Consider the following 26160-nt stretch of genomic DNA (forward strand, 5'->3'; position numbering starts at 1 on the left):
AATAAATATGAAATAAAAAAAAAAAAAAAAAAAAAAAAAAAAAGAAAAAAAAACAAACTCATAAATAAACTTTTTTATTTTATGTCTGCAAACAAAGCGCGCTTATAACATGACTAGCGAACTATATTTTATTATCGAGTTTATATATGATCGTTATATATAAATTTGAAATAAAATAAAAGTTTTAATAGGCATTTAATTTGACTTTTATAAATAAAATTATAAAACCATGAATTTTACCCATTAATATTTTCTGCGCATTTTAATCTTATATAAAGTTTTTTATAAATATTATTGCTAAAAAAATATGAAAAAACTTTTTGGCATATTGGCGGATTAAAAGTTAGATCAGAGTGAGCAGAGGGCGTGTGATGAAAATGTGAATTATTTAGAAGATGGTGATAAGAAAAGAGATGCATAAAATATGTCGGGTTTTGAAGATTCAAAAATGAATTTTTGTTGAGTTATAAGAACAAGACAACAAGGAGTGCATAAGACGTGAGAAGTTACCAAATAGTAGAATGAAACTTGCGAATCGATGCAGTCGGTTGCCATTTCCATTGTGTGGAAACATTGAAACGTGACTCCTGGGAGTTAAAGATGCCAGACGATTCAAATGGATAAGCAAAACCGTTGTTATTCAAGCAACTTTGTTTCTGATATTCCTAGTGTAATACATTTTAAATTTATATGTATATTTACGAAAGACGCCGAATTGCTAACTCAATATAAATCAAAACAATGGATATTTTCGTCACTTCACAGAACAAAATAATTCGTCGAAGTGTAAAAACGAGCGTTTACATCTTGGTTGATCAGCTTTAATTGATGTATTTTTTAACACGAATATATTATTTTGTTCGAAAGTAACACTTTGAATGTTAAACTCAAATCAACAAAAATATATGTTAAAAATACTCTTGACCATCATAAAAGAATTCTTGCCCGAAAAAAAAGAAATTTAATTTTTGAAAAACGAATTGATATTATATTTATTTCTATATCTTTGGATTCAATATCCAAATCTATATTTGAATAAATGATGTTAAGTTTATGAAAAAATTAGTATTTGAAATTTCAACCCGGGACCTGGGTGTCAAAATAGGGAATTTTTAAATTTCAAACAATAAATTTTATAGTAAAGTAAAAGACTTACCCGATCACTCCATATATTTATATATCTATATTTAGTAAAATTTAGTAAATATAGATATACAAAAACATGAATAATCGGATGTCAAATTATTCATATTTTAAATTTAGGGTCAACTTTATGACCAGATAGTAGTTCCCCGATCAAATACTGGGTCTCTTATCTTACTTGTAATAAATTTTTAATGTTTGAGTTACGATTTTTCTACACTGTAGAAATAAGATTGGGAGTGAATTCTTAGTGATTACGAATATTATCAAAATCTAAATTCACTCAAAGTTCTGTTACCTCTGAAAATACATAATCCCTTATCAATAATTGTGATCATATTTAAATATAGAAGTATACAAAAATAGTATTCCATGGACTTGTTATACACTCGTCCGTATATATATTTGTACATATATATAGTACATGGAACGGGGTATTATTGGCTCTCTAAAAGGTAAATTAATGTCGGTTGATTAGTGTAGTCAGAGCAAATTATAAAATAGAATGATTATCATGTTATTGATCAATATCATAACTGACATTCGCAATTAACGAGCTAATAATGATGATAAAAAAAACCATCCATTATATAATAACCCACATTGAATATTAACTACATCATGTTTATTAATTTAATTAAAGTGGCATTTACGCCATTATATAATCAGTAGTGGTCTTCTGCAAATTACAGTATTAATATATATAAAAATAATAATATCCCAGTGGTTACGATAAATAATCAAATGCGGCAAGTTCGAGTAAATATGCAGTAAATTATTCAGCGGTTAAATAAATTTAGAAGATGTTATCGTAACCGAGTTATGGGTTTGTTGTGTATGATAGCAAAGTAAAGTTTAAAAATAATAAACCCAGCAAACAATAAACATCTTGAGAAAAATATATCAATGAGTATATATATTGGTATGGGTTTTTATGGAATTCAAAAAGTTAAAAGGTATTTTATATCTCGTCAGAGACAGGAAATATCGGGTTTACTATTTTCCAGGTCTTGGTTGGCCGAATAAAAGAAAAGGAAGAAGCGAAACAGGGGAATTAGTGCTGAGATTTCTCGGGTGTAAGTGGAAAAGAAGTTGAAGTAGTGGCTGAAGTTTAAGAAGTTTAAGTAGTAGAGGTAACAGTTACAGTGATGGTAGTGGTTGGTATAGGTTTAAGAAGACGTGGATATGGAACCGAATACGAGAAGTTGAAGTAAGACAACTCGCGATTTTAACGTACACGCCCACGGTGTTCGCGGTTATGACGGATTAGGTTGTATAAGTCTTTACGTGTATGTAGGTAAGGGCGTAACGTGGATGTAGATGTATATATAGATATATATATATATATATAGATATAGATATAGGTATAGATGCAGGGGCGCAAGTCCATCAGCGGCAAGGGGCACATGAGCCGCGACAGCAACAGAGAGGTTAAGAGATGAATAGTGAGGGGTGAGAGAGCCAGCATCACCGATACGACTGTGACTCGAGGGTGCAGAGCTTGTTTCACTCAGGGGTGGTTCATATCGACCGCCACATGGCTCCGCCCTCGGTGCAGGATTTTATGGGTCTAGTGGTGCCCCCGTGTGGCGCCACTCTGCAGTTATCGAGTCAAAGTTCCCTCCCGTTAAACTTTCAGCAGATGAAAATAATTATTGTGTTTTACTAACACCATTACCAACATTATGTCTCATTAATGATTATTATCATTGTAATAACACCCCACAAATCCTGAAAATTAACTGGCTAGTACTGCTAACAACGTGGTCATTTTTTTTACAACAGAATAATTTTTTTTTCATCTCGCTGTTTAGTTGGTTTTCGTGTTTTTATTCGAGTAGAGTTAGAGGTGTATATATATTTCCATTATTGGAAATGTCTGGGGATAATCGGTGGTTTGAATCCAGAAACACCGTCGGGGTATAGGCATCAGCGGGTGGCCGACAATTCGATCCTAGACTTTGCACAGCTACAACTACAACTACAACATCAACAGCAACAGCAAGTTTGTAGTTGTAGTGCTCCCTGGCGCTTGGCAATGATGAATTCGGTGAGGATCAATGACAAATGCATGGGGGAGTGATGGAGTCACAGTTGGATTATTTTAGAGTGTAGTGATGGTCTGATGGATAAACTCAGCAATATAGTTGTTGTATCGACGAGCGTAATGTATACATACACGAGGGTAAGGGTGAGGATGAGAGTGTGGGCGTAATATGGGAATGGAGAGACAGAGATGGAAGAAAATGGCTCACGCCTATCCTCGTTGCATGGAAGGTTGACGTCAATGTGTACGAGCAATCTCACACATTCCCGTTTTATGCTCCCACGAGAGATAGATATTCTGGTGCTGCTACTGCCACCACCGTCACTAGGTTCAACCGGAAGAGAATGTCATTCGCGAGTAAACCGATCGACCGACAAATGCCTCTCGTCCTGCGACGTTTTTTCATTTCTACTGGGGGTTCAACTTTCATATGACGTGTCTTTTTTATTCTATTACAATATGTTATTGATATATATGACACAATATCACACTTTAGATATTTTTTTTTATTTTTTTTCACTTTGTTCTTTTTTATTTGTTCTCTTTATCATGTATTAAAGTGAAATTTGTTGGTTTTTATTTTTATATTTCGAAGTCTTTTGCTTTTGTTTTCCCCTGCCTGGGGCGTATATCTGCACAGCCAGTGCTAAGTAGTACGGATGATGGAACACACTGTGTGGTAAGAGCCATACGGTCACTGAGACGAGAGAATGAAAGAATATAAGTAATATAAAGGGAATATAACAACTAAACGTAAATGAGAAAACAGCTGAGAGAATAAGGAATGAGCTGTTGGTTAAAAATTAAGACCGAACAAGGAGAGACGAGGGACCAACTAAAAAAAAATGTTAAAATAAAAAAAAACATTCCTGAGTAAAGTATCCGGACTAAAAATGCTCTTGTATGCTTAAAATTCATAAATTATTTGGAGTATAAAAAAAAAAGATAATAACAAAACAGTGAAAAACGGAAAAATATTAGCAGATAAAAGAGTGGGCTTACTCGTGAATAGACAGTTGTATTAAAACGTTATAAAAAAAAAAGTAAAATAAAAATAAAAATCCACCAGTTGCCAAGAGGCAAAATAAGAGCGACTTGATTTTTATATGCAGGTTTATTTCTTTTACTGTTTGTACCTCATTCACGTATTGCAGCTCGTCTTCCTCACTCGCATATTTTCCCTCTTAAAGGATCTGCTCCTCTTGCTGGCCCATTAAAATTCTGAGCGCCAGCCTGCTGAAAAATTACTATAGGACATCTGTGTCCTCCTCTAGCCCACATTACCCGCTATTTTCCATCTGCCTCGTACACCTTTCAGTCTCTTCTTCCTCGCTCAAGGCGATACTGCTCGATGTTTATCTCCCTTTAAGATTCGTCGCCTTCCTCTTTTACACCAGCTCTCTCTCTTCCTCACTCGCGGTGGTTCATCTTCCCCGTCGTTCTTCAGCATCGATTTCTCGTGCTGAACCTTTCTCTCTCCCTCTTTGGCTTACTCTTTTTATTCCATCCACTCCTCACCTCCTTTCATTCCATTCTCGAGTATTCACCAAGCCCTCACTCGGTCTCTCTCTTTTCCTCTTTAGTCAGTGAACGGCTCACTCGTTTTCGTTCTCCACCAGCGCCCGTCCGTTTATATATCTGTTATGTATCTAAGAACCGAGAACCCTTCTTCCGAGATAAAATATCTATTCCACTGTAGAGGCCACGGCAAGTAAAGATTAGATGCGCTCTGTAAGCTTTTTAAAATACGCCGACAAATCGCCAGCTACCAAACCTTTTTTTAATTTATATATTTTTTTAAACCTCACAAACTTGTTTCTCACTTATATGTATACATATACATATGAGTAATATTCTCATATTTAACATCGAACTAATTAAGATTTTCCTTGTTTCCTTAAACGCCGCAATCTTTCGGAGCGATTGTTAATAAACATGTTTTTAATTTCAATTTAAAGTATTTGCGACGCAGAGGATATGCAGGGAATACCAGATAGGATAGCGAATAGCTGATAAAAAATAAAAGTATATAAAAGTGATTGGTATATATAACAGTAGAGTAGAATCTGAAAAGAGAAAAGAGCTCGGCTGTGTTCAGTGACCGATGATAGTTCCCCGGAGGGCTAAACCAGGCATCCTCGTCGGGCGTACGTACAAATGAAAACCTGTAGAGTGCTTCTCGGTTTCTCATTCTCGTTTGCGTCAACCCTCAGGCAATCAATATTTATGACATGTCAATTTATATAAGTACATTGTCAATTTTATAGAATTATCAATTGTAATTAATTTATTACCATCACCAGAACCTGATCTCACAAAAAGAAAAAAAGTTACGAGTCTACGTCTAGGTCTAATTAATTTTTTCAACAGAATATTTATTTGAAAATTACCCGCCAGAAATTTGAAATTAAAATGCGATACATTAAATTTTCAACATAATGATGCTATAAAATTATGTATGTACGAGAGTATAAATTGTATCGACAGCAATTACATGTCAATAAATTTTTCAGACAAAAAGTTATTGGAATTGGACAGACTAGACTACTACGGAACGTCTTTGGGGAAAAATCTAAAAACAAAAAAGGTAAAAGTAAAATAAAAAGGTAGAGAATGTTATTCGAAAATCTCGTCACGTTTCGACGCCGAAGGGAATGAGGGGACGGGGTGTTGACGGCATGTGGTCGCACCACGCTTTTATTTCCTCCTCGTCACTCGCTCCCTTTTTCTTTACTACGCTTTTATAAGGGATAAAATATATCTCTCTTCAAAACTTGAATTTTGTCCTTTACTCTACTCCACTCTACTCTACTCTACTCTCTTTTATACTCAATATATATAACTATATATACATATATAATATATACCACAGCACGATATAGAGAACCCCGGCAAGCTCACCCTTGTTATAAATACTAATTGCTCCATACAAACGACTGAAATGTGTTTAACGTTTCTTTAGCACGTGTCTCATCCCTCTTTGCGCTCCCCTTTCACTGCTTTATTCTCGCTCAAAAACCATCTTACACTTTTTTTCCAATCATCGACGTAATTTCGACGTCTCACGGTGACATGACGTTATCATTTATACTGGTAATTATTACATAAACACATCATATTGTGTCTATAAACGAGAGGGAGGGGGCAAAATGGAGTACTTCAGAAAGTACTAAATTTTCGAAGACTCAAATTTGCAATTTTTTTCTTTTTTTTTTTATATTCAAAGTAAATAGAAAAAATTTTCAATTGCCGTTAAAAAAAATTCATTTTTGCGGGTAAAATGGGGTACCTCCTAAAAAAGGTGAAAAAAAAAATCTGGATATTAAATAAATTTGATTAAACTAAATTTCTTTATAAGTAATTTACAGGATAAAAAATTTCAAAAAAGAAAAAAAAATTTAATAGTTTCTATTATAAAACAAAAGTCGTTATTTTTTGACTGACACTCGATTTTTTAAAAAGTTTACCAAAGAAAATTCAAAATAATGCTCGATTATGTTTACAAGTGATTTTGGAATGCTTGAAAAACATTTAACAGGAGTTATAAGATATTTTCGACTGTTCTTTTCGGAAACAAAATCTCTAAATATAAACTACAGACTGCAGATTGATGCACTACTGTTTAATCTAGTAAAGTGCGCTTCAATTTTTAGATAATAGTGGTTTGTTTAGGAAGATATGCCATCTGTTATCTTTCTCATACGCATGTGAACAAACGAAACGGTCCTTGTTGCACTTGCATTAGCAAATGGAAATTTAAAATGAGCCGCTTTCAGATACAAACTGAAATTTCCGATCGACAAACATTTCATTCGATAAATAATAACTTTACGCATCAAATGGTACGACAACGGTCATTAGAAAATCACCAACTTCCCTCTCTTAAGAGAAAAACTTGGCCAAATTTACCGTTTACTGCGCAAGTGCAACGAAAATAGTATCGTTCGTACAGTTGAGTGTAACAGAGAAGAAGGTTCAAACCCCTTTTCAAAAAAATAATTTTTTTTATAAAATTTTGCCCCCTTACCGTCCCCTATATATAGATATATGAATGTATGTACATAAAAAGATTAAATGCTCACATTGTTTTACGGATACAAGTTTAATAAACCCCAGCGTCTGCACTAATGCCTGCGACTATGATGGGATTATTGGTTTATGTGGATTAAGGTTAAACACATTCTCTACAAAACCCTCTTACTATCTTTATCTGGTTTACTGTTTAAAGTAAAAATAAATGGATTTAGTTGTTTATTTATTTCATTGTACGATTATTAATTTTGAATTATAGCTTAACATGAGAAGCTTAAGAAATACGTAGTCACTTAAAAATAGTAGAGTGTAAATAAATAATAAAAACACATATCGAGCCAACAACAGAGTGAAGAATTGATCGTCACATAAAAAAGGTGTCTGATGATCGATGAATGGGTTCTCTAGAGCCCTGGGGATACGAGCGGAAGACCGATACAAGGAGAGACCGTGTAATGAATAGCTGTTGACCTTTGACTTGCCCGCGTAAGAAGTAAGAAAAACTATCCAAGAAGGAATGGTTTAATAAACGAGATACTAAAAAGACTAAACTTGTCGTAAGTTTCTCTCCCGGGGGATCCCACGAATAGAAGACCGACTATAGAAGGGTGTCATTGCCAGTGTAACGATGCAGTAAATTCTTTCCGCGTCTCTACACTCTTTCGACAGTTTTTCTTTTTGATTTACACTGTCAGTCTGCAGTATATATATTAAATATAGGGAGCTAGGAATTGAAAATGCCAACACTGAGGCGAATGAAAGTCTCCAGAGATACCACAGTCATATATATACAAGTATATTTTCGTGGATTTCGGAATTTTCAGAGAAATCTTAAGTGACGAATCGATTTGCAGATTAACGACACCGATGTCGAAAAGGAAATTGATGTACTGAAAAGACAATGGAAGGAAAATTTATTCTACTCGTCTAGGTAAAAGTATACAGCACATATAGTGATACCCCTTCTCGGATGAATTTGTCAAACAATAGAGTTGATAAGTGTGCTTAATTATCCTTTCTTTGAGCGAGCTAGAGCAGCCGCATGTGCTAATTGAATTTCGCTTTCTCTACTGCCTATCTCTCTCTCTCTCTCTCTCTCTTGTTCCTATTAGTAGTACACTTGCCTATTGGTAGAATTCGATCACAATCAAATCACCAGCACTTTGAATGCCAGTCGCTTTCAACCCGCATGTTCATTCATGGCTTAACCAGTCAATCGTTAACTACTAATTGCTAATTACAGAGATCTTTTTTCATTGTTTCGTATTTATAACGGCTTCATCGGTTTATATCAATCAATTGGTTTAATAAATCGGTTAATTTTTAACTCATCACTATCACTATCGATGTTAACCGAGCGTTTAAATTTTTAGTGTTTTTTTTTTTTTTTGGGTTTTCCGCTATGAAAGCTGCCTTTATTGTAACGAATTACAGTCTTTATAGAGCGTTAATTTTTATATCTAAATCCTAACCAATCATTATTGACATATGGCTAGCATCTGGACGATTTCACTCTATTTAAACCAGGAAAACCCTAACTGCTAATAAAATAGTTACGGAAATTTTAGGGTCGGCGGTTAAAGTATCGTAAATTTTTTTTTTATTAATTCCTCAGTTTTCAAATTTCGATCAGAAATAATAAACATAATTATAATAACAACTCTGCTGTTATTAAATTAAATTTTGTTTCATGATATGACGTTCCCATGAACCATAAATCACTTTATTTTTATTTTCGACTATCAAACTTTTTATAACCGTTTTAAATATTCAAAGCTTTTACTCAGTGCAATTGGAACACAAATATAAATTGAAATATTTCTTACATGTGGATAATTATTAATAGTAAAAAATATATTTATAAAGATATTAAAAACTTATTTTTGAAGCATAAGTCACTTAAATTTATAAATATCTCAGCCATTATTTATCAGATAAAAAACTGTCAGAGCTGAGCAGAAATATAAATTTATACATAAAATAAATTAGCTTTATCGCCTAAATTAAATATGACACACAAACGGAATTTATTAATGATCAGCGAACATACAATAAAATAAAAAAAAAAAATTATTACCGATCAATATTAATTTAAATAGTTTTATCATTTCTTGAGATCTTACTGACCGAAATGGTAGTGTAGTTAATATAAGTATAAGTCAACATAATTTGCGTGCCGGAGTTGAAGACTGGTCGAAATCGATAACCGCGTAAACCGGTCGCCAAGTAGATTTCCATGTTAATCTGACAATGTGTTGGCCGAGGCCCGCGTATATTCGATCTCAAATGGGTCTCGGTTGGTTGAGCACGTGCACTATATACACTCAACACACATAAACACACAAACACATAAACACACGAGAGCAGAGCTAAAACGAGCTGCTACGGTAATCCAGTGTGGTGAGAATAAGAATATTACGAGTGAATGAGACAACAAGATTAGGGTACAGAGACTCAGAACCGAGACTAAAGGACTGAGAAAATTAGCTAGGGGAATACCTATTACAGTTACTACTATCATAGTTTAAACTTAATTACTGCGATTTGTGAGAGCTAGGCAGTTTGCATCCATCCTCTGTACATTAACTATTCTTGAGCAAGAGTTTCATCTTTGCTCAGTTTACCCCAGCCTCAGCCTCTAAATGTGTAATGGGCAATGTGTAGGCTCGGTTGTCTAGTTGTTTAGATGCCTAACAACTCTAAATAACCGGCTAAGTAGCAGTCCTCAATACCTCAACGATAATAAAAGCGAATTATCACAATTTGCGGTTTGAATTTTTTCCTCTATTTATATTTTTCGCTAATTGTCTAACCACATTCCCATGCATTCGTGCATTTATTCTGGTCTACACAGTAGTAGTAGTAGTAGTAGTAGTAGTAGTAGTAGTAGAAGTGGTATTGCCATATAAGTTTAATGTATAGATGGCTGAACCATACGCACATAAACTTTGAGGATTTTGGAAACAAAGTCGACCGTAATTCTCTATACCGCAGAACTAACTCTATATAAATGTGTTATATGGATGTTGTGTGCTGTGTATATATAGTCTTGGACTAAAAGCCTTAGCTGGGATAGTGTACAGGGACAGAAATTCAATAAAGCCGTTAATCTTGACTGAACGCAAGTTAGTAACGCACGTGTCGACAACGTCTACAAGTGAAGGCTAATACTCATAGTTGATATTGGAATTGGTATTGGTATTGGTCTTAGTCTTGGTGTTTGTGTTTGAGCTGCCCAAGCGAGAAGATGAATTTGACAAACCAACAGCACGATCACATCAACACTCTGATTGCTCGATAAATTGAAATATTAAGTTATTATTTATGTTACCTTCATTTAAGACACCACCGGCAAGTATTAATGACCTTAAACTGCCGTGTGATATTATCAGATAGTTTAAGAGCTGACGGAAACCCGATAGCCTATATCTACTGGCTTAAGTATATGATTAAAGTTTTATGTTGAATCAGGTTTTATTATTGAATTAAATTATACTTTAATGCTCTCTTTTACACAACATTCGATATCAGAATTCATGTTTACAGATCAAGCGAGGGGTTTTTTTTTTCTAATTTATGATGATGATGATGATGACGATAAATAACTAGCATGAGTTGCGCATTAAAATAAACTCGAGTTGATATAATGACGATTGAGTAATCTCGTGATGACAAATGAGAGATCCTGGATTTTAATTGGACTCTCATCAATAAATCCCAGGATCACTGTAATTTTTTTTAAATTTTATTTTCATTTTAATTATTTAGAAGCGATACTTGTCAGAGCTTCGGTATTCAAGTACCATCACAAGTTCGCTGGCATTCATCAAGAGGAGTGAGTACAGAACCAAACCCATGATAACGGGGCTCAAGGCGTCCTTGTTACGTCACTGGTCTTACAACCCCTCGAGCAGTTTCGAGGGTTGCTAGGATACACCCCACGGTCAAACTCTTGAACTCTCTCAATGCAACAGACAAGGATGCTACTCTACGTATTTCTCCTTTAAGATCTTATGCCTCTATATACAACTACTAACTAAAACTTCACTACAACTCTACTACGCTGAAGGAAACTCTTGTCTTTATTTTTATTATTTTGGATCTTGAAGGAAACTTGCCCTTGGCTATGAGTACGAAGATAAAGCCCCTGGGATTCAACAGTAACTTACATTAAAAGTACATCTCAGTTGTTACACTATAGATTGATATAGATACTCAGTATCTTCTGAAAGGATATCCGGAATTTCAATACGACCCGCGGACAAAACTTTCCCTGTTGACTTGTTCATAACAAGATTTTTATAATAATTTTTATAGAAATAAAATAAATACTTTTTTTATCTCAACAATAATCTGGATAATTTTATTGACCCTTTCAAATTTAATCAGAAGCGAAATTTGGTGAGCAAGTTTTACAAAGGAGCGGCAATAATGCATTGAAAGTGGAACAGGTGATGGCTGATGAGATCTTGGGGTCAAGTTCGATGAGTGGATGAGAGTAAAAAATTTTTTAAGTAAAATTAAAAATAAAAAACGATTTGTCTTGTTCTTTTTAGTGCTCGGTTTTCTCCAGGTTACTTTTTTTAAAATTTTTATTCTCGTTCGGTATATGCTCGTAAAAATGCTCGAGGCAGAGCGATGAGCCTGTAGATGATGATGGCCGCTTAAAATCTACAACCGTAGCTAACTCATCGTGAATAAAATTGTATACGTTGGGTATTAGTATAATTTTTCCATTAACAATAATTCCGACGGTTTCTAAAGTATGCCAGGAGATATACTTTTCGGTATTATAAATAACATGTATTGTGTTTATTATTGTAAGTGAAAAGAACTTAAAAGAAACATTTGGCTGCATTGGAAGCAAGGAATACGATAGCAATAGCAGTAACAATAACAACAGTGTGGACTAATATACAAGAACGGAGAGAGAATACGGGCATGACGGTCTTCCGGTTTTCGAACTCATAAAAGTCACGGTTAAGGGAAAAAGCATGTTGCCAGGTACACTTGAGCGAGAAAATTAGTAACAGAAGATTGCTTTAGAAACACCCAGCCCGAGTTTCCAAGACTCATTCGTAAGTTGTAATAGCTGTGTCAACAAAACTAGAACCGAAATTTAGTCTATACTAGTACTTGAGTTTAAAGATTCTTTCGAGTTTCCAAGAGGGTCTTAAGTATCTAGACTCTAGTTCTTGTTAAATTTATCAAAGTATCTGTTTCAAAGACCCATTATATATACTTTGGATTGTGAAAAAATTTAGTTTATCATAATTTTAGGATGTCTGTGGTAACACACTTCTAATATCGTTTGAAAATTCGTCTATTGGAATTTTGACGGATTTTTAACTTTGGAAATGAGACAGAATATTCATCAAATTGAAATGAAAATTTTTTTTTCACAACAGATCGAGTTGAAATTTGACTTAACCTCGAGGCAGATATAAAAAATTCCAAAATATTTTTTAAAAATATAATTGAGCATTATTTTGAATTTTTTTATGACAAAAACTAACGACGACTCACAACGAAATTGGGCATTTGAGGGTCAGTTTTATAAAATCCTAATTTACTTGATCTAAGAAAAGCAAACGTGTGTCGTATTCCCTCCCACCTTAAAATTATAATATTTTTTATTGATGGTTAAATTTTTCAGATAATTTTATTCTCATTAGCTCCTAACGAAATGACTTTCGAGAGGTCTACTGTATTTTGTATAACAGAAATCCAACTCCACAGCTAGCAGGTATATTGTATATACAGATAGTCAAGCCCTGATGACTGTATAAAGAAACGGTGTAGTGGCGATAGAGAGAGTGCGGTGCTTTAGGACCAGTAGAGACGAGAGAAGTGATGAGGAGGTGAGAGACGCGGTTTGCCTTGGTACAAGATAAATAAGAGAAAGAGAAAGGAGTCACCGGCGGTTGTCAAGAGAACGTAGGAAATAAAAAAAGCTGATGAGTCGGAGACAAAAGAAGACACTTGTTAATTTTTTTCGCTCGTTCAACTCGAGATTTAATTTAAAAAACTAAATAAAATAGTAATTAAAGCCTTTGGGAATTTATTAAAAGTAATGTTAACATTAATAAGTTGTTTTTTTTTCTTTACATTGTATCTGGTGTTCTAGTTAGCCTGAGAAGCGTGAGAAGCGGAGAAATAAAAAAAATATTGTGCTGAAGATATTCTTCACATAATATGCTGTTATAAAAGGCTGATAAAAACGCCCAAATGAGAAATAATCACGGAGAGCCTGGCGTAAACTGCCGGGCACTGTGATTGAACAAAGAACAGGAAGATGTGGAGGTGGAAAATGCCCGCAGGCTGGGAGTAAACCCTGACAGTATTGCTGGGGAATAAGGAACGAGTGGAAGAGAACAAGATAAAGAGACAGAGAAGGAGCAATGAAAAAAAATAAGTCGAAAAGAAAGAGAACATGAGATGGAATGAGGACGTTTTGAGAACAGTATACTCGCTCGCACCCGCTGGGTGAACTAATGGAAATAAGTTTTCCACCCTCTTGTTCTACTCTGAGATATGTGAGTGTTGGGAGTTGACTGCTGTTGGATGCTGTACAGAGTATATAGGAAAAGAGCGAGAAAAACCCAGAAAGAATCGGATATCGGACTCTTGTACTGCGTTCTGCCCTTGGGAGAGACAAATTCACCCGCTGTAGCTCTCAAACGAATTACGCGATAAATATCTCTGATTTAACTCGACTCACCTTTAACACTCTTACTCTCTTATTCATTCTTTATAATTAATTTATGGGTATTTTTATTTAAACTACACAGAAGCTACAGGAAAACAAATCTTCAGAGGAATTAATTGTCTCAAATCATTGATTTTTTTAGCCTCACAACTCCGTTAGTACATAAATATTATAATTTATGTTTAAAAAAAAATAACTCCAAAGTGAGAACGATAGAAACACCTTTTGAGAAAGTTTTAAGCTATTTAACTTTACAAGTTTTAAATTATTTTCCAACCGATCTTCACAGATAGACAATTGGAGACGGCCGTTAAAAAAATCCAGAACATTTTAATGCCCCGAAATAAATTTAAAACAGCCGTAAAAATGAAATCTTGTAATTTTATAATTTATTTATTTTTATTGCTGTTAATATTGACATTTTTACAAACCGGATACTATTTATACGTGAATTAAATCCCAACCGTAAATGCACAGTAATACTGATGGATAATAACAATAATAAAAGTAATATATGTATACATATAAATATACACTGTGAATGTGTATAATATATATAATATATTAATATATAGACAGTAAATTCGAATCATACAACTGCTGTATATTTCTGTCTTTGTCTATTGTCTACTCGGATTGTGTTAGCGAAACATGACAATAATACGATATGAGTCTACAAGCCCACAGAATATAATGTAACGCGCCCCGACAGCGCTCCCTCAAATCGTTTCTCGTTCAACTTGTATTCATATATATATATATATATATATATATATATATATATATATATATATATACAACATACAATATATATATACAATACTAAAAGAGACATTGCATGTGTGGTAACTCGTATGTATTAAGTGAGAAGGGGAGAACCGGCCACGACTTGATATATATATATATATATATATATATAAGAAAGAATAAGAATAATAGTGTGAGAGAAACATGAAAAAGATAAAGTACGCATGAGAACAACTGAAAACGATTGTTCGATCAGTTTAATTGAATGGAAAGAGATAGAACTAAATGTCTATCACAGGTACAAACTTTTGTAGAAATAAAAATTTCTTTCAACTAATCTAAACTCCAATTAGTATGTAAGTCAATGTGTATTATTTTTATACGTGTAATTTATATATTTATTTTATATGTTTTACAATTACAGGAAATGTTTATTTCTGTGTGTTTTAAAAAATGGCGAAAGAAAATAATAATTTTAATTGAGAGAAATGAAAGTGTTTTTATATTTTTTTCAGCGGCGGAAGTTCTTTTGATAAAAAATAATGTTAAACGGAAAAAGAAAATGGATTGTAGATAAAAATAATTACGGAGTGGGAGAGTTGTTTTCATGGAGAAATTGTCATTCGCGATGACTTTGATGTTTGTGCAGTTAGTTTACGTAATAAACCGGCGATTATTGTCGACATGGATATTTAATTGAGGGACTGTGCTAAGAGTTGTCTTGTACCGCGGATTAAAGTCTGTCCTCTTTAGCACTTTGTATCTTTACAAACTCACTGGCAATTCGTGTAATTTACTTATTGACAGACAATACCGGTCACCTGCTCCAAGTAATTTCAGGGAATTTTAAATGACAGACGAACAATACGCGATTTTGTAAGCCTGTACATTGTACAGTTATTATGCAAAAAATATTAAACAATGTTAGCCAACAAAACAACACACTCGACTTGATAATTACAAACTTTATTGTGTCCATAATGGGCACTCATAAAGTTGCTCGGTTGTCCCCATTTTCTATGAAAGTTTGAAATTTTTGTAGAAATAATTTCATTCAAATCTCATGAAAAATAAAATTTCTACTCGAATTTATTTCTAATAAAAATAAAAAATGTTTACTAAATTTTCATGTTTCATTTAAATTAAAAATTAATGATCAATAAATTCTTATGCGTGATGGATTTTTAATGATTTAACCGATTAAGAAATTTAATTAGCGACAAATCTACTTCTGATTTCGAAAACTGGAGGCTTAAGAGACAGAAAAATTATCAATCTGACAACGGATTACAAAATTTCATTATTGAAATTAAATAAAAATTCAAATTAATGGAGGGTAAAAAATTTTCCCGCAATATTTTAAATATTTATAACCCACAAGAAGTTTCTTCATAAAATAAATAGAATATTTTTTATAAAATCCTCATTAATAAAAAATAAACCAGCTGATAAATTTATTATGCATCCAGAAAAAGCCAAAAAAATTTAAAGCTTACAGAGAAAAGGTAAAATCGTTTAAAATGAAAACTCTCTCGTCAGCGGTCGCTAATGACCTAGAAGTTATGTATGAAAAAAAGTTAATAGAAGATATTGTAGCAGAGTTTCTTGGAGCAGCGGTAGTCTGGCAGAACAGAGCGCAAGTAGCAATAGCAAGGTCGGCGCCAGAGTTTCAAACTAACAGTAGAATACAGAATATAGAATATAATATAATGGGTTCCATAAGCGTTACTAATTCAATTCCACAATCGCTATTCAGTATTCTCGATTAAATTTCTATTCCACTTTACTTTCGCTTCATTAGTTTATACATTAACCAATGAAACGATTCTCCAACAAGTTATTATACAATAATATAGTAATTTAAGGCCTGCAAATGAATAATATTCATTATTATTATTATTATCCATCACCGCAGTTAGAGAATAGAGATTCAAGATTTTAAAATCCCATGTCACAGTCACAGTCTCAAGACCATAAGACTTTTTAGTGAGCAGAGTAAAAATAAATGTTGATGCTGATGTAGACGTTGATGTAAATGTAGATAGAAGTAGATGTGTAAGTCATAGCTCAGTGTGTGAGTCTCTACATGTGAGAGCGTTAACGACCGTGCGGTAGACCCATGTCGAGCTGAGCTTAATCTTACTCAAAGTAATAAAGTGGAATCCGAGATGGCTCGGCGATTCGAACGAACCGAGGGTCGTAAATTCGCTGCCCTCGTCTTTCTCATCCATCCTAGCCACCAAAACCAACCAGACTTGCCAGCAGCAGCACCACCACCGGGGCGCTGCAACTGCCCGGTTTACCCCATTCACTCATTCGAGACCTCATCCTCTAGGTCAGGCCACCCTTTACCAATTCCCCTTTCCTTTTCAAGCTGACAACAACCAGGAAAACGTTTCAAATAACAAGGATTACAATGGAGGGAACACACAATCCTCACTCTCAATCCCGAAATATTCTGGGATTATTTTCAGTTGTCCACCACCCAGGACACTGCTACCCGACCTCTAAGTTTATCAACCTACCAAACTACTCAGCACAATATATTGTGTGTATAAATATATAGATACATAGCTGTAGAATATCATTGATGGCTTACGCTCTGTCATAATTACAGCAGTTTGCGCATTGTTTGGTAAATCTGTTTGTACTTACCAATCGTGTCTTGTCACACACACTCTTGACAAACGGCTCCAATTATTTCACATCCAGATCCAGTAGCTCCCAGTAAAATTCTTATTTTTTCTTTGTATACTTTGTAATTATTAATTAACCTGCAGAAAAAATAAATTTATCAAAATGGAGATTTAAATTTTCAATCTGAATGTAGCTGACAATTTAGTTTTTAAAATTTTAGAACAAATAAATAAAATTATATGTAACAAAAAAATAAAAAAATGCATATTTAGATAAATGAAAAATCAGTATGTGCATTTTTTTACATTTATATATTGATTTATTTTAAATTTATAAACTGTCTCATGTTTTCTGCATTCACGCTCAAATTTTCATGAGTGTGAATGTAACAGACATCAGATAAGTTTAAAATTTTGAATAAATAGAGTAAATAATTAAAAAAATAAAATTTTTAAAAAATGCGCATTAAAAAAATTTTCAAATTAATAAGTGCATTTTTTAAAAATATTATTTTTTAATTACTTACTCTATTCATTTATAATTTTAAATTTGTCTGATGCTGCTACATTCATGCTCATAAATTTTCCGAATACAAAAAGAGGATTTTAAAAATGGATTTTTGAATTTTGTACTTATGAAAAAAAAAATAATAATAATAATAATAATACCGTAAGAAAAATGTCTTTACGTTTCCGGATTTTTTAGATCGAGCGACACCCGGATAATAAAAGATTTTTTACACTAGCACGCACATTGAAATAAAAAAAAAACAATTTAATTACACTGCACTTGTTTTTAATAACTTTAAGTTCACTCACAACTAATTAAACTTTAAATTAAATAAGAATATTTTAAAAGAAAACTCAACGAATATTTTAAACTCTAACTACGTGTTAACTGTACCGAGTAAAGAGACAAACTGACGCCATCTTGTAATGCTCGAGACAACTTACGAATACTTAAATCATTCAATGCGCGCGCATTTCTTTATTATCCACTGCCCGTAATTTATTTACGCTTTTAAAAAAATTAATTTTATTTTCTAGTATTTAAATTTTTAAATTAAAAAATTATAATTGTTGTATAATTTAAATGAAAAATAATTAGGACACTTTATTTAAATGTACCAGTAGTTAAATTGTTGTATTTCCGGAATAATAATTCAGAATATTGGCCACCATTTATTTCCGGAAGTGACGATCGCTTCCTATGGACGCTTGAGGTAAGAATTTTGTACAGATGATTTATTTATTTAATAAATTAATATATGCTCATAATAAGTCTGTAAAAAATCCAAAAACATATGATTTTTTTTTTTTACACCCAGTGATGATAAGAACGCACGTGATTGTGTACGAAAGCTGCCGGCTTTCGTAAAACAAACGGATGTAGGCCAGCCATGTGCGTTTGAATGTTAGGTTACATGTATGTTATATATATTTAAATATATATAAATTATTTTCTAGATAATCATGACGGACATAGAGCAATATGACGACGTGGTGCTCTCCACCGTCGGTGCCGAGACAGTGGCTCTCGCTCCGTCAGCAGAACTGCCGGAAATAAAATTATTCGGACGGTGGAATTGCGATGATGTGCAAGTCAGTGATCTGTCTTTGCAGGATTACATTGCAGTGAAAGAGAAAAATGCGAGATATTTGCCGCATTCGTCAGGACGTTATGCTTCCAAACGTTTCCGCAAAGCTCAATGCCCAATCGTTGAGCGATTGACCAATTCCTTGATGATGCACGGTCGTAATAATGGTAAAAAATTGCTGGCTGTAAGAATTGTCAAGCATGCATTTGAAATTATCCATCTCCTTACTGGAGAAAACCCCCTTCAAGTGAGTAATCAATTTGAGGCCATTCGTAGACAGCTCCCCCACTTTTTTAAATTTTCAATGACAGCTAACATTAACGTTTCGAAATTTAATGATAATGAAATTAGCCGATGTCTGGTAATTTTTTTATTATTTCCAAGAAGATAAATTATTAAAAAAAATATTTAAAAAAATTGCACGTGTAGTTTTTAAAATTTTTTACATGTGCATATTTTTTATTTTTTTAATTGATTTGTTGAAAAAGAAAATAAGAAAGTCAGCAATTGTCTGTCAACTTGGCATCATTGTTGGTCATTGTATATTTTTAAAAAGTGGAGGGCACTGCCTTAGTTTTTGATTAATTATTCGTGATTGATATATTATTAATTGTCTAATTAATTAATTCGGAATTATTATCATTGTCTAGGTTTTGGTTACTGCCATCATCAACTCTGGACCTCGTGAAGACTCAACACGTATCGGACGTGCTGGTACCGTTCGTCGTCAGGCCGTTGATGTGTCACCCCTTCGTCGTGTAAACCAAGCAATCTGGTTGTTGTGCACCGGAGCACGCGAGGCATCATTTAGAAACATAAAAACAATTGCTGAGAGTCTTGCTGACGAGCTCATCAATGCCGCCAAGGGTTCTTCGAACTCCTACGCGATCAAAAAGAAAGATGAACTTGAACGTGTTGCTAAATCCAACCGATAAGTTTTTTTCATTGTAACCACATCAATAAAAAATTTTAATTCTTTACAAAATAAATTTTATTACTTATCCTTAAAACTAATTAAGGTAGATGACTCAATACCCGATCAGGGAACTAGTACCCAATCACTATGTATTTGTATATCTAATATTTAGGAAAATATATTAAATGTAGACATATAAATACATGAAGGATCGGGTACTAGTTTCATGACCAGGTATTGGGTCTCTTTATATATTTTAATTAAGATATTTATTTACTTTAACTCTAATTTTAATTTGAATTAATTACCTACTACCTGTTGATAAGTAAGAACTCGCCAGATGTTATCCTCAGTTTTACCTCCACTATATTTTGATCTCAAGTGCGCGCGCATTATCTACTACCTCTAATTTATTTATACTTTAGAAAAAAATAATTTTATCTTAGAATTTGAATTTTTGAATTGATGATAAATTATAATAGTTTTTTAATTATTTTATGATATGAATAAAAGTAAGTAAGACACTATTTAATTATAAATAGTAGTTGATTTGAATGACGTACTATTTCCGCAATAGTAATTCAGAAGACTGTCCGTCATTATCTCTGGTCGTGGCGATCTTTTCCTATGAACCCTTGAGGTAAGAACGTCGCACAAATAAGTGTTTATTTAAGCTAGTGTTTTCAGGTTTTACAGGTTAGGATCTGACTAAATAGCAGGCTTAAGAAATTAATTATTAACTACCATAAATCCGTAGAGAATAAAAGAATAAGTGATGTTTTTTTTTTGAATCTGTTGTGATGATAAGAATGCAAGTGTTTGTGTACACAAGTTGACGGCTTTTGAAAAATGAGTGAATGGAGGCCAACCATGTGGACGCATGGTTATGCATTGAGCGATTGAATGCTAGGTTATATATATATCATATATATTTAAATACATAAAATTTATTTTCTAGGTAATCATAATGGACGTAGAACAATACGACGACGTGGTGCTCTCCACTGTCGGTGCCGAGACAGTGGCCCCCGCTCCGTCAGCAGAATTGCCGGAAATAAAATTGTTCGGGCGATGGAGCTGCGATGAAGTACAAGTCAGTGATCTGTCTCTGCAAGATTACATTGCAGTGAAAGAGAAAAATGCGAGATATTTGCCGCATTCTTCAAGACGTGATGCTTCCAAACGGTTCCGCAAAGCTCAATGCCCAATTGTTGAGCGATTGACCAACTCCTTGATGATGCACGGTCGTAACAATGGTAAAAAATTGTTGGCTGTAAGAATTGTCAAGCACGCACTTGAAATTATCCATCTTCTTACTGGAGAAAATCCTATTCAAGTGAGTAATTGATTTTAAATATTTTATTTTTAAACAATACTACAATTAGTCGACTTTCAATAATTTTTGAATTTTTTTCAAAACGATAAATTAAAAATAAAATATTTTTTTTTTATGAGTAAATATAGCAGACATCATTTAAATTAAAAATTATAAATAATTAAAAAAGTAATATTTTTAAAAAATGCACTTATTAATTTTTAAATTTTTTTAATGCGCATTTTTTTTTTTTTTTTTTTTTCAATTTAATTTTATCAATTAATTACTCTACTTATTGATAATTTAAAATTTATCTGATGTTTGCTACATTCACACTCATGTTTTTTATCCGCCAACTTCAGGATCATATTTCTACGATACTGAAGTTAGCCATGAGTATGAATGTTATTGACAAGTGAGAATTTTTTTTCATTTTTTCAATAAAAAAATGAAATGTTAGTAGAATAAAAATTTAAAAATGCGTATTTGGATCAACAAAAAATTCTTACGCGCATTTTTTTAAATTTCATTATTTTTAACTTGTTATTTCTTTTCTTAAAATTCATGTCTGCTACATTCACACTTATTTATAAGTCAGTATCTGATAATTTCTAAATTTTTCTGAAAACAATAAATAATAAAAACAAAATATGTCAGAAAATTGCACTAATAGTTTTTTAAAATTTTCTACGTCTGCATAATTGTATTTTTTTTTTTTTAAATTGTTAAAGAAAAAAAAAAAAAGAAAAATTTTTGTCTGCTAACTTCAGAATCATATTTTTAAATGATTATTTGAGATTAATAAATTATTAATTATTGTCTAGGTTTTGGTTACTGCCATCATTAATTCTGGACCACGTGAAGACTCTACACGTATTGGACGTGCTGGTACCGTTCGTCGTCAAGCCGTTGATGTGTCACCCCTTCGTCGTGTAAACCAAGCAATCTGGTTGTTGTGCACCGGAGCTCGCGAGGCATCTTTCAGAAACATCAAAACAATCGCTGAGAGTCTTGCTGACGAGCTCATCAATGCCGCCAAGGGTTCTTCGAACTCCTACGCGATCAAAAAGAAAGATGAACTTGAACGTGTTGCTAAATCCAACCGATAAGTCTTTTTCATTGTAACCACATCAATAAAAAATTTAAATTCTTTACAAAATAAATTTTATTACTTATCCTTAATTAAAATTAATTACAAATTTTAATTATATTTATTTACTCTTACTCTAATTTTAATTTGCATCAATACCTACTACCTGTCGGTAAAGAAGAACTCGCCTGAAGTTATCCTCAATTCAACCTCTAATTTTTTTATTTTTTAAACTTCAATCAGCTGCAGTGCAGAGCTCAAGCTGTCGTTCTGTAGCTTCTGTCTAATCATATAATTTATTTATTTAATAAACAATGGCCGGTGTTCTAAAGAAGGTAATTATTAAAATTAATTAACAAAGAATTGATAAATAATTTAAAAAATTAAAATCTTGCTAGTGATTTGTTTGATTACACAACTGGTCATAACCTCACTTTTGTATGAGTAGTAGCAGATATTCGACAAATTTAAAATTTTAAACAAACAGAAATCTAAGAATTCAAAAAATTCACTACTAATTCAAATTCCAAAAACGCGCAGTTTTTATTTTTATTTAATTCAAGTTCCATGAATTAAAAAATAATTTTTCAAATATCTGCTGTACTAACTTATGGATTTTATTATATTAATTATTTACTGAAAATTTTTTGTATTTTTAGTCGACCTTTTTAAAAGGACTTGAAGTTGCAAAAACTCCCCACCATTCGCTGACAAATATTTACACAAGAATCCTACGAGTGCTTGCTAAATTCCCGTCTTCATCAGCATACCGTATAAGTACTGAGCAAATTGTCAAGGAACGTGCCGCAATAGTTAAAGAAGTATGTAATCATTAATTTATTTAAAATATCGCAATTAATTATCATTTATTATTATTACAATTATTTATAAGTATAACGGTGATGTTAATTAAGTGTCTAATTAAAATGTAACAGACTCCCGACGTAGAGGCTCTGGAGAAGAAAATAGGATGTGGTCAAGTAGAAGAGTTAATAATACAAGCTGAAAATGAGTTGCTGCTGGCTCGTAAAATGGTCGTATGGCAACCATGGGAGCCTCTGACTGAAGAACCGCCCAAGGATCAGTGGACTTGGCCACCTCACAAGTAATTTACCCACATTTATATACTATATATACATACATTTAGTAAAGATACATGTATTTAATATAGGCATTGTTTAATAATAATCATGGTATAAAATATAAACTTAATTTAATGTAAATATACAACTAAATGTCATGGCAGATTAAATTATTGTGTGAACTGGAACCCTTTGAATGATTTGAATGTGGAATGTTCTAGGTTCCAGGTTGGTCTGAAAGTCGTTGAGTTTTAGAGTTTGGCGAGATCGACTGATGAACAGAACGAGCGATAAAAGTTTTTTGGTTGTTAAAATAACTTAAAATTAGCCGGTGTAACGAGAGCCGGTCTGTTGGTCTTGGTCTTGGTCTTTGTCTCAGTCTCGCTCATATGTCGGATAGCGGGAAAGTGCAGAGGCAGTGTGTAAGTATTGCTAAGTCGTTGGAGATAGAGTTGGCAATAGGAGAAAAGTACTGAGGAAAAACAAGTGGCCGCGAGGATCACGGTGTGTACGTATACCTGGTGCTCTTGTATTGGCTCGTTGGTCTCTACTATAACCATCTCTATCCTCTATCTGTAATATTCTATGCTATTATATGTACAGTCTTAAGTTGTAACAAAGTTGTAGTAAAGTCTGGATGTGTGTTGTGTGTGTGCAGAAGCCGAGTTGAGGGGGATAGGAGCGGTGGAGCGTCGGCGAGGAAGAGAGACAGCGCGAGTACTATCCAGGTAAGTCTTGAGCGAAAGGTGATAGAGGGGATGGAGAGAAAGAGCAAGAGAGATTGTAAGTAATAAGAAGGAGTAGAAAGATTGTGTCGGTGAGTCGGTCGGTCGTTGGATGCTCGCAATACCATGTCTTAGAGCTCTTAGAGAACGCTTTGCTGCCGCACTTGCCTCCGAGACATCGTCGACGCAATATCGCGCGCGTGTTTCTCGTCGAGGATGTAAACAAAGTTACGATCGTGCGTTCATGTTCACGCATGTTTTCATTCTTTCTCTCTTGCTCGCTCATTCTTATCGTTACCGTTGTCTTACGCGGGCTCGGGTACTCAGTATTTATACGGCAGTCTCGTTACACGCTCGTCGAGTTATACGTGCTGGAGTTAATAGTTACAGTCAATAGTGCGCTAAAGTTTAAATTACACCGCCTCCGTTGCCAGCCACGACCGTTCCAGCGAGTACTAGTGCCAATAGTTTATGGCTATTCCTTTGCTACCAGTACCGACGACATCAACGTCGACATCAGGAGCCAGCTAGTCAACTGGTGGTCACGTCCGCGGGTCAGTTAACTATACGACCAGCCTCGAGTTTACTACAACTGATCCTTTGTGAAACTTAGACGCGATTATTGTTGTATTGATTCGTAATAACTACTGGAGTAATCGCGGTACGTGTTGTTACTGTTGTGGAACGGTTTTGTATTATACACAGTGAATAGTATTGTTATTGTTGTTGTTGTTGTTTTTTTTTATTGTTATTATTATCATCATTTGAGTTGGAATTGTAATCTTTGTTCCCTCGGAATCACCACCAGTTGCAGTAGCAACAGCACCAGCACTCCGAGGTGGACCTTTTACTGTCGAGAGGCTGAGCACAACCAACTTGGGTACAGTGAACCCCTTGGCCGTTTGTTGTCGGTCTATCTGTGTCGGATTGAAATATCGGTGGCGCCGTGGGAAAGGGATCACCGGCACGCCGTTGGCTCCATTATCGGTAAGTGTCGATTTCGTTCTCTACTCGTATCGTGGCTCTTGTAAACTCGCTTTCGGAGTGATTATGATGATGCCCATACATTTTTAACAGACATCTAGTATCCTAGATCTAAACTACTCCAATCCCACTTGATTGATCTTCAATCCCCATCCATCTCTACATCAACAACTAATTAAATCTAAAAAAACAGAGTGTCATTTTCGCTCAGTCGTTTCCAGTCGTGTAATGTCGAGGATTCACTGACATTGGATTTTTCGTGGCATTAACGATGTCCTTGATTAACCACAAGTCACCTCGATCTCGACAATACAACACAATACATTGTATTAATATATGTCCGCAAGATATTTACACTATGTCATATTGTTTTCGTTATCTATTTACATCAGTATATTATTTCACACTCGATGTCACGGGTTATTTATTTATTTATTTAAATTTATCCATGTTGTTATTACTGATTACTGACTATTGATGTCTATGCTACGTCATATTGTGGCCAATGCTATTTGCCAGCACTCAGCTGTGTATTCTAGGATATTATTGAATATATATAACTTTCACTGGCGTGCCAAAGTGTTATGAAACGATGTCGATTGTCACTGTGTGTACAGCAGTGTGTTGTATTGTATAGTCGAGTGTGCTCATGTGTCTCCACACGGCATACCAATAACTAAACTCGGAAATATATATAATAACTATAATAAAAATACTGTATACTTGTATACATATATGTAGGATATAGAGTATAGAGAGTAGAGGCTGTTCATTAAGCTACCGATTGCGGATGAGGTATAAAAGCGAGAGGATAGGAATAGATGGAATGCAAGTCGGTGTATGAGATTTTATCAGTAATGTCAAGCGCCCTTCGAGAGAGCGATCTAAAGGCGGTATATCGTCGATTGCAAAGTAAAGAGGAGCAACCGAGTAGAGGGTCTACTGTCTACTGTGGTGAGACCCTAAGGAATTTACTCTCCCGCCCTTCTCTTCTTCTTCGTCTCTTCTCTCTCGGACACCCTGGAAAATGAACCGTGGTCCCAGCCTCCGTGGATGTGCAAGTAGAGGGCTGGAGCAGGATAGAGCAGAGACTTAGACTCTGAGTTAAATTCACTACCTGGCGATCTAACGAGCAG

At 34.0% G+C, this 26160-nt stretch overlaps 4 protein-coding genes and 1 pseudogene across 6 annotated transcripts in view; 4 read left to right on the plus strand and 1 right to left on the minus strand.

Annotated features, from left to right (window-relative positions):
- Window positions 1-18172, minus strand: part of LOC103568367 (zinc finger protein 608) — a 100080-nt gene extending 81908 nt beyond the window's left edge. The window contains exons 1-2 of one of the 2 annotated variants that reach the window (XM_053740659.1): window positions 17984-18172; window positions 17334-17452 (exon numbers count right to left, since the gene is read on the minus strand). The gene's annotated coding sequence lies outside the window, so the exon portion shown is untranslated. Of the gene's footprint in view, window positions 1-17333; window positions 17453-17841; window positions 17911-17983 lie in introns of those variants that run through there. The other variant, XM_053740681.1, reaches the window with a different exon arrangement.
- A 257-nt stretch (window positions 18173-18429) lies between these two features.
- On the plus strand, window positions 18430-19900 carry LOC103568356 (40S ribosomal protein S5). Its single transcript, XM_008545195.3, has 3 exons — window positions 18430-18537; window positions 18782-19159; window positions 19563-19900. The coding sequence occupies exons 2-3, from the start codon at window positions 18788-18790 to the stop codon at window positions 19845-19847; spliced, it is 657 nt and encodes a 218-aa protein (XP_008543417.1). The 5' UTR covers window positions 18430-18537; window positions 18782-18787; the 3' UTR covers window positions 19848-19900.
- A 495-nt stretch (window positions 19901-20395) lies between these two features.
- Window positions 20396-22306, plus strand: LOC103568339 (40S ribosomal protein S5). 2 transcript variants are annotated; one of them, XM_053742678.1, is made up of 3 exons: window positions 20396-20468; window positions 20787-21164; window positions 21968-22306. In XM_053742678.1, the coding sequence occupies exons 2-3, from the start codon at window positions 20796-20798 to the stop codon at window positions 22250-22252; spliced, it is 654 nt and encodes a 217-aa protein (XP_053598653.1). In that variant the 5' UTR covers window positions 20396-20468; window positions 20787-20795; the 3' UTR covers window positions 22253-22306. The 2 variants fall into 2 exon arrangements, with proteins under 2 accessions (XP_053598653.1, XP_053598649.1); XM_053742674.1 differs by having other exon boundaries at window positions 20442-20524.
- A 148-nt stretch (window positions 22307-22454) lies between these two features.
- On the plus strand, window positions 22455-23473 carry LOC103568327 (NADH dehydrogenase [ubiquinone] 1 alpha subcomplex subunit 5). Its single transcript, XM_008545166.2, has 3 exons — window positions 22455-22568; window positions 22893-23054; window positions 23169-23473. Exons 1-3 carry the CDS (start codon window positions 22548-22550, stop codon window positions 23340-23342), a joined length of 357 nt encoding a protein of 118 aa, XP_008543388.1. The 5' UTR covers window positions 22455-22547; the 3' UTR covers window positions 23343-23473.
- Window positions 23474-24150: 677 nt separating this feature from the next.
- LOC103568319 (uncharacterized) overlaps window positions 24151-26160 on the plus strand; it is a 58022-nt pseudogene continuing 56012 nt past the window's right edge.

This window comes from Microplitis demolitor, chromosome 1, assembly GCF_026212275.2.
Source record: "Microplitis demolitor isolate Queensland-Clemson2020A chromosome 1, iyMicDemo2.1a, whole genome shotgun sequence".
NCBI lineage: Eukaryota > Metazoa > Arthropoda > Insecta > Hymenoptera > Braconidae > Microplitis > Microplitis demolitor.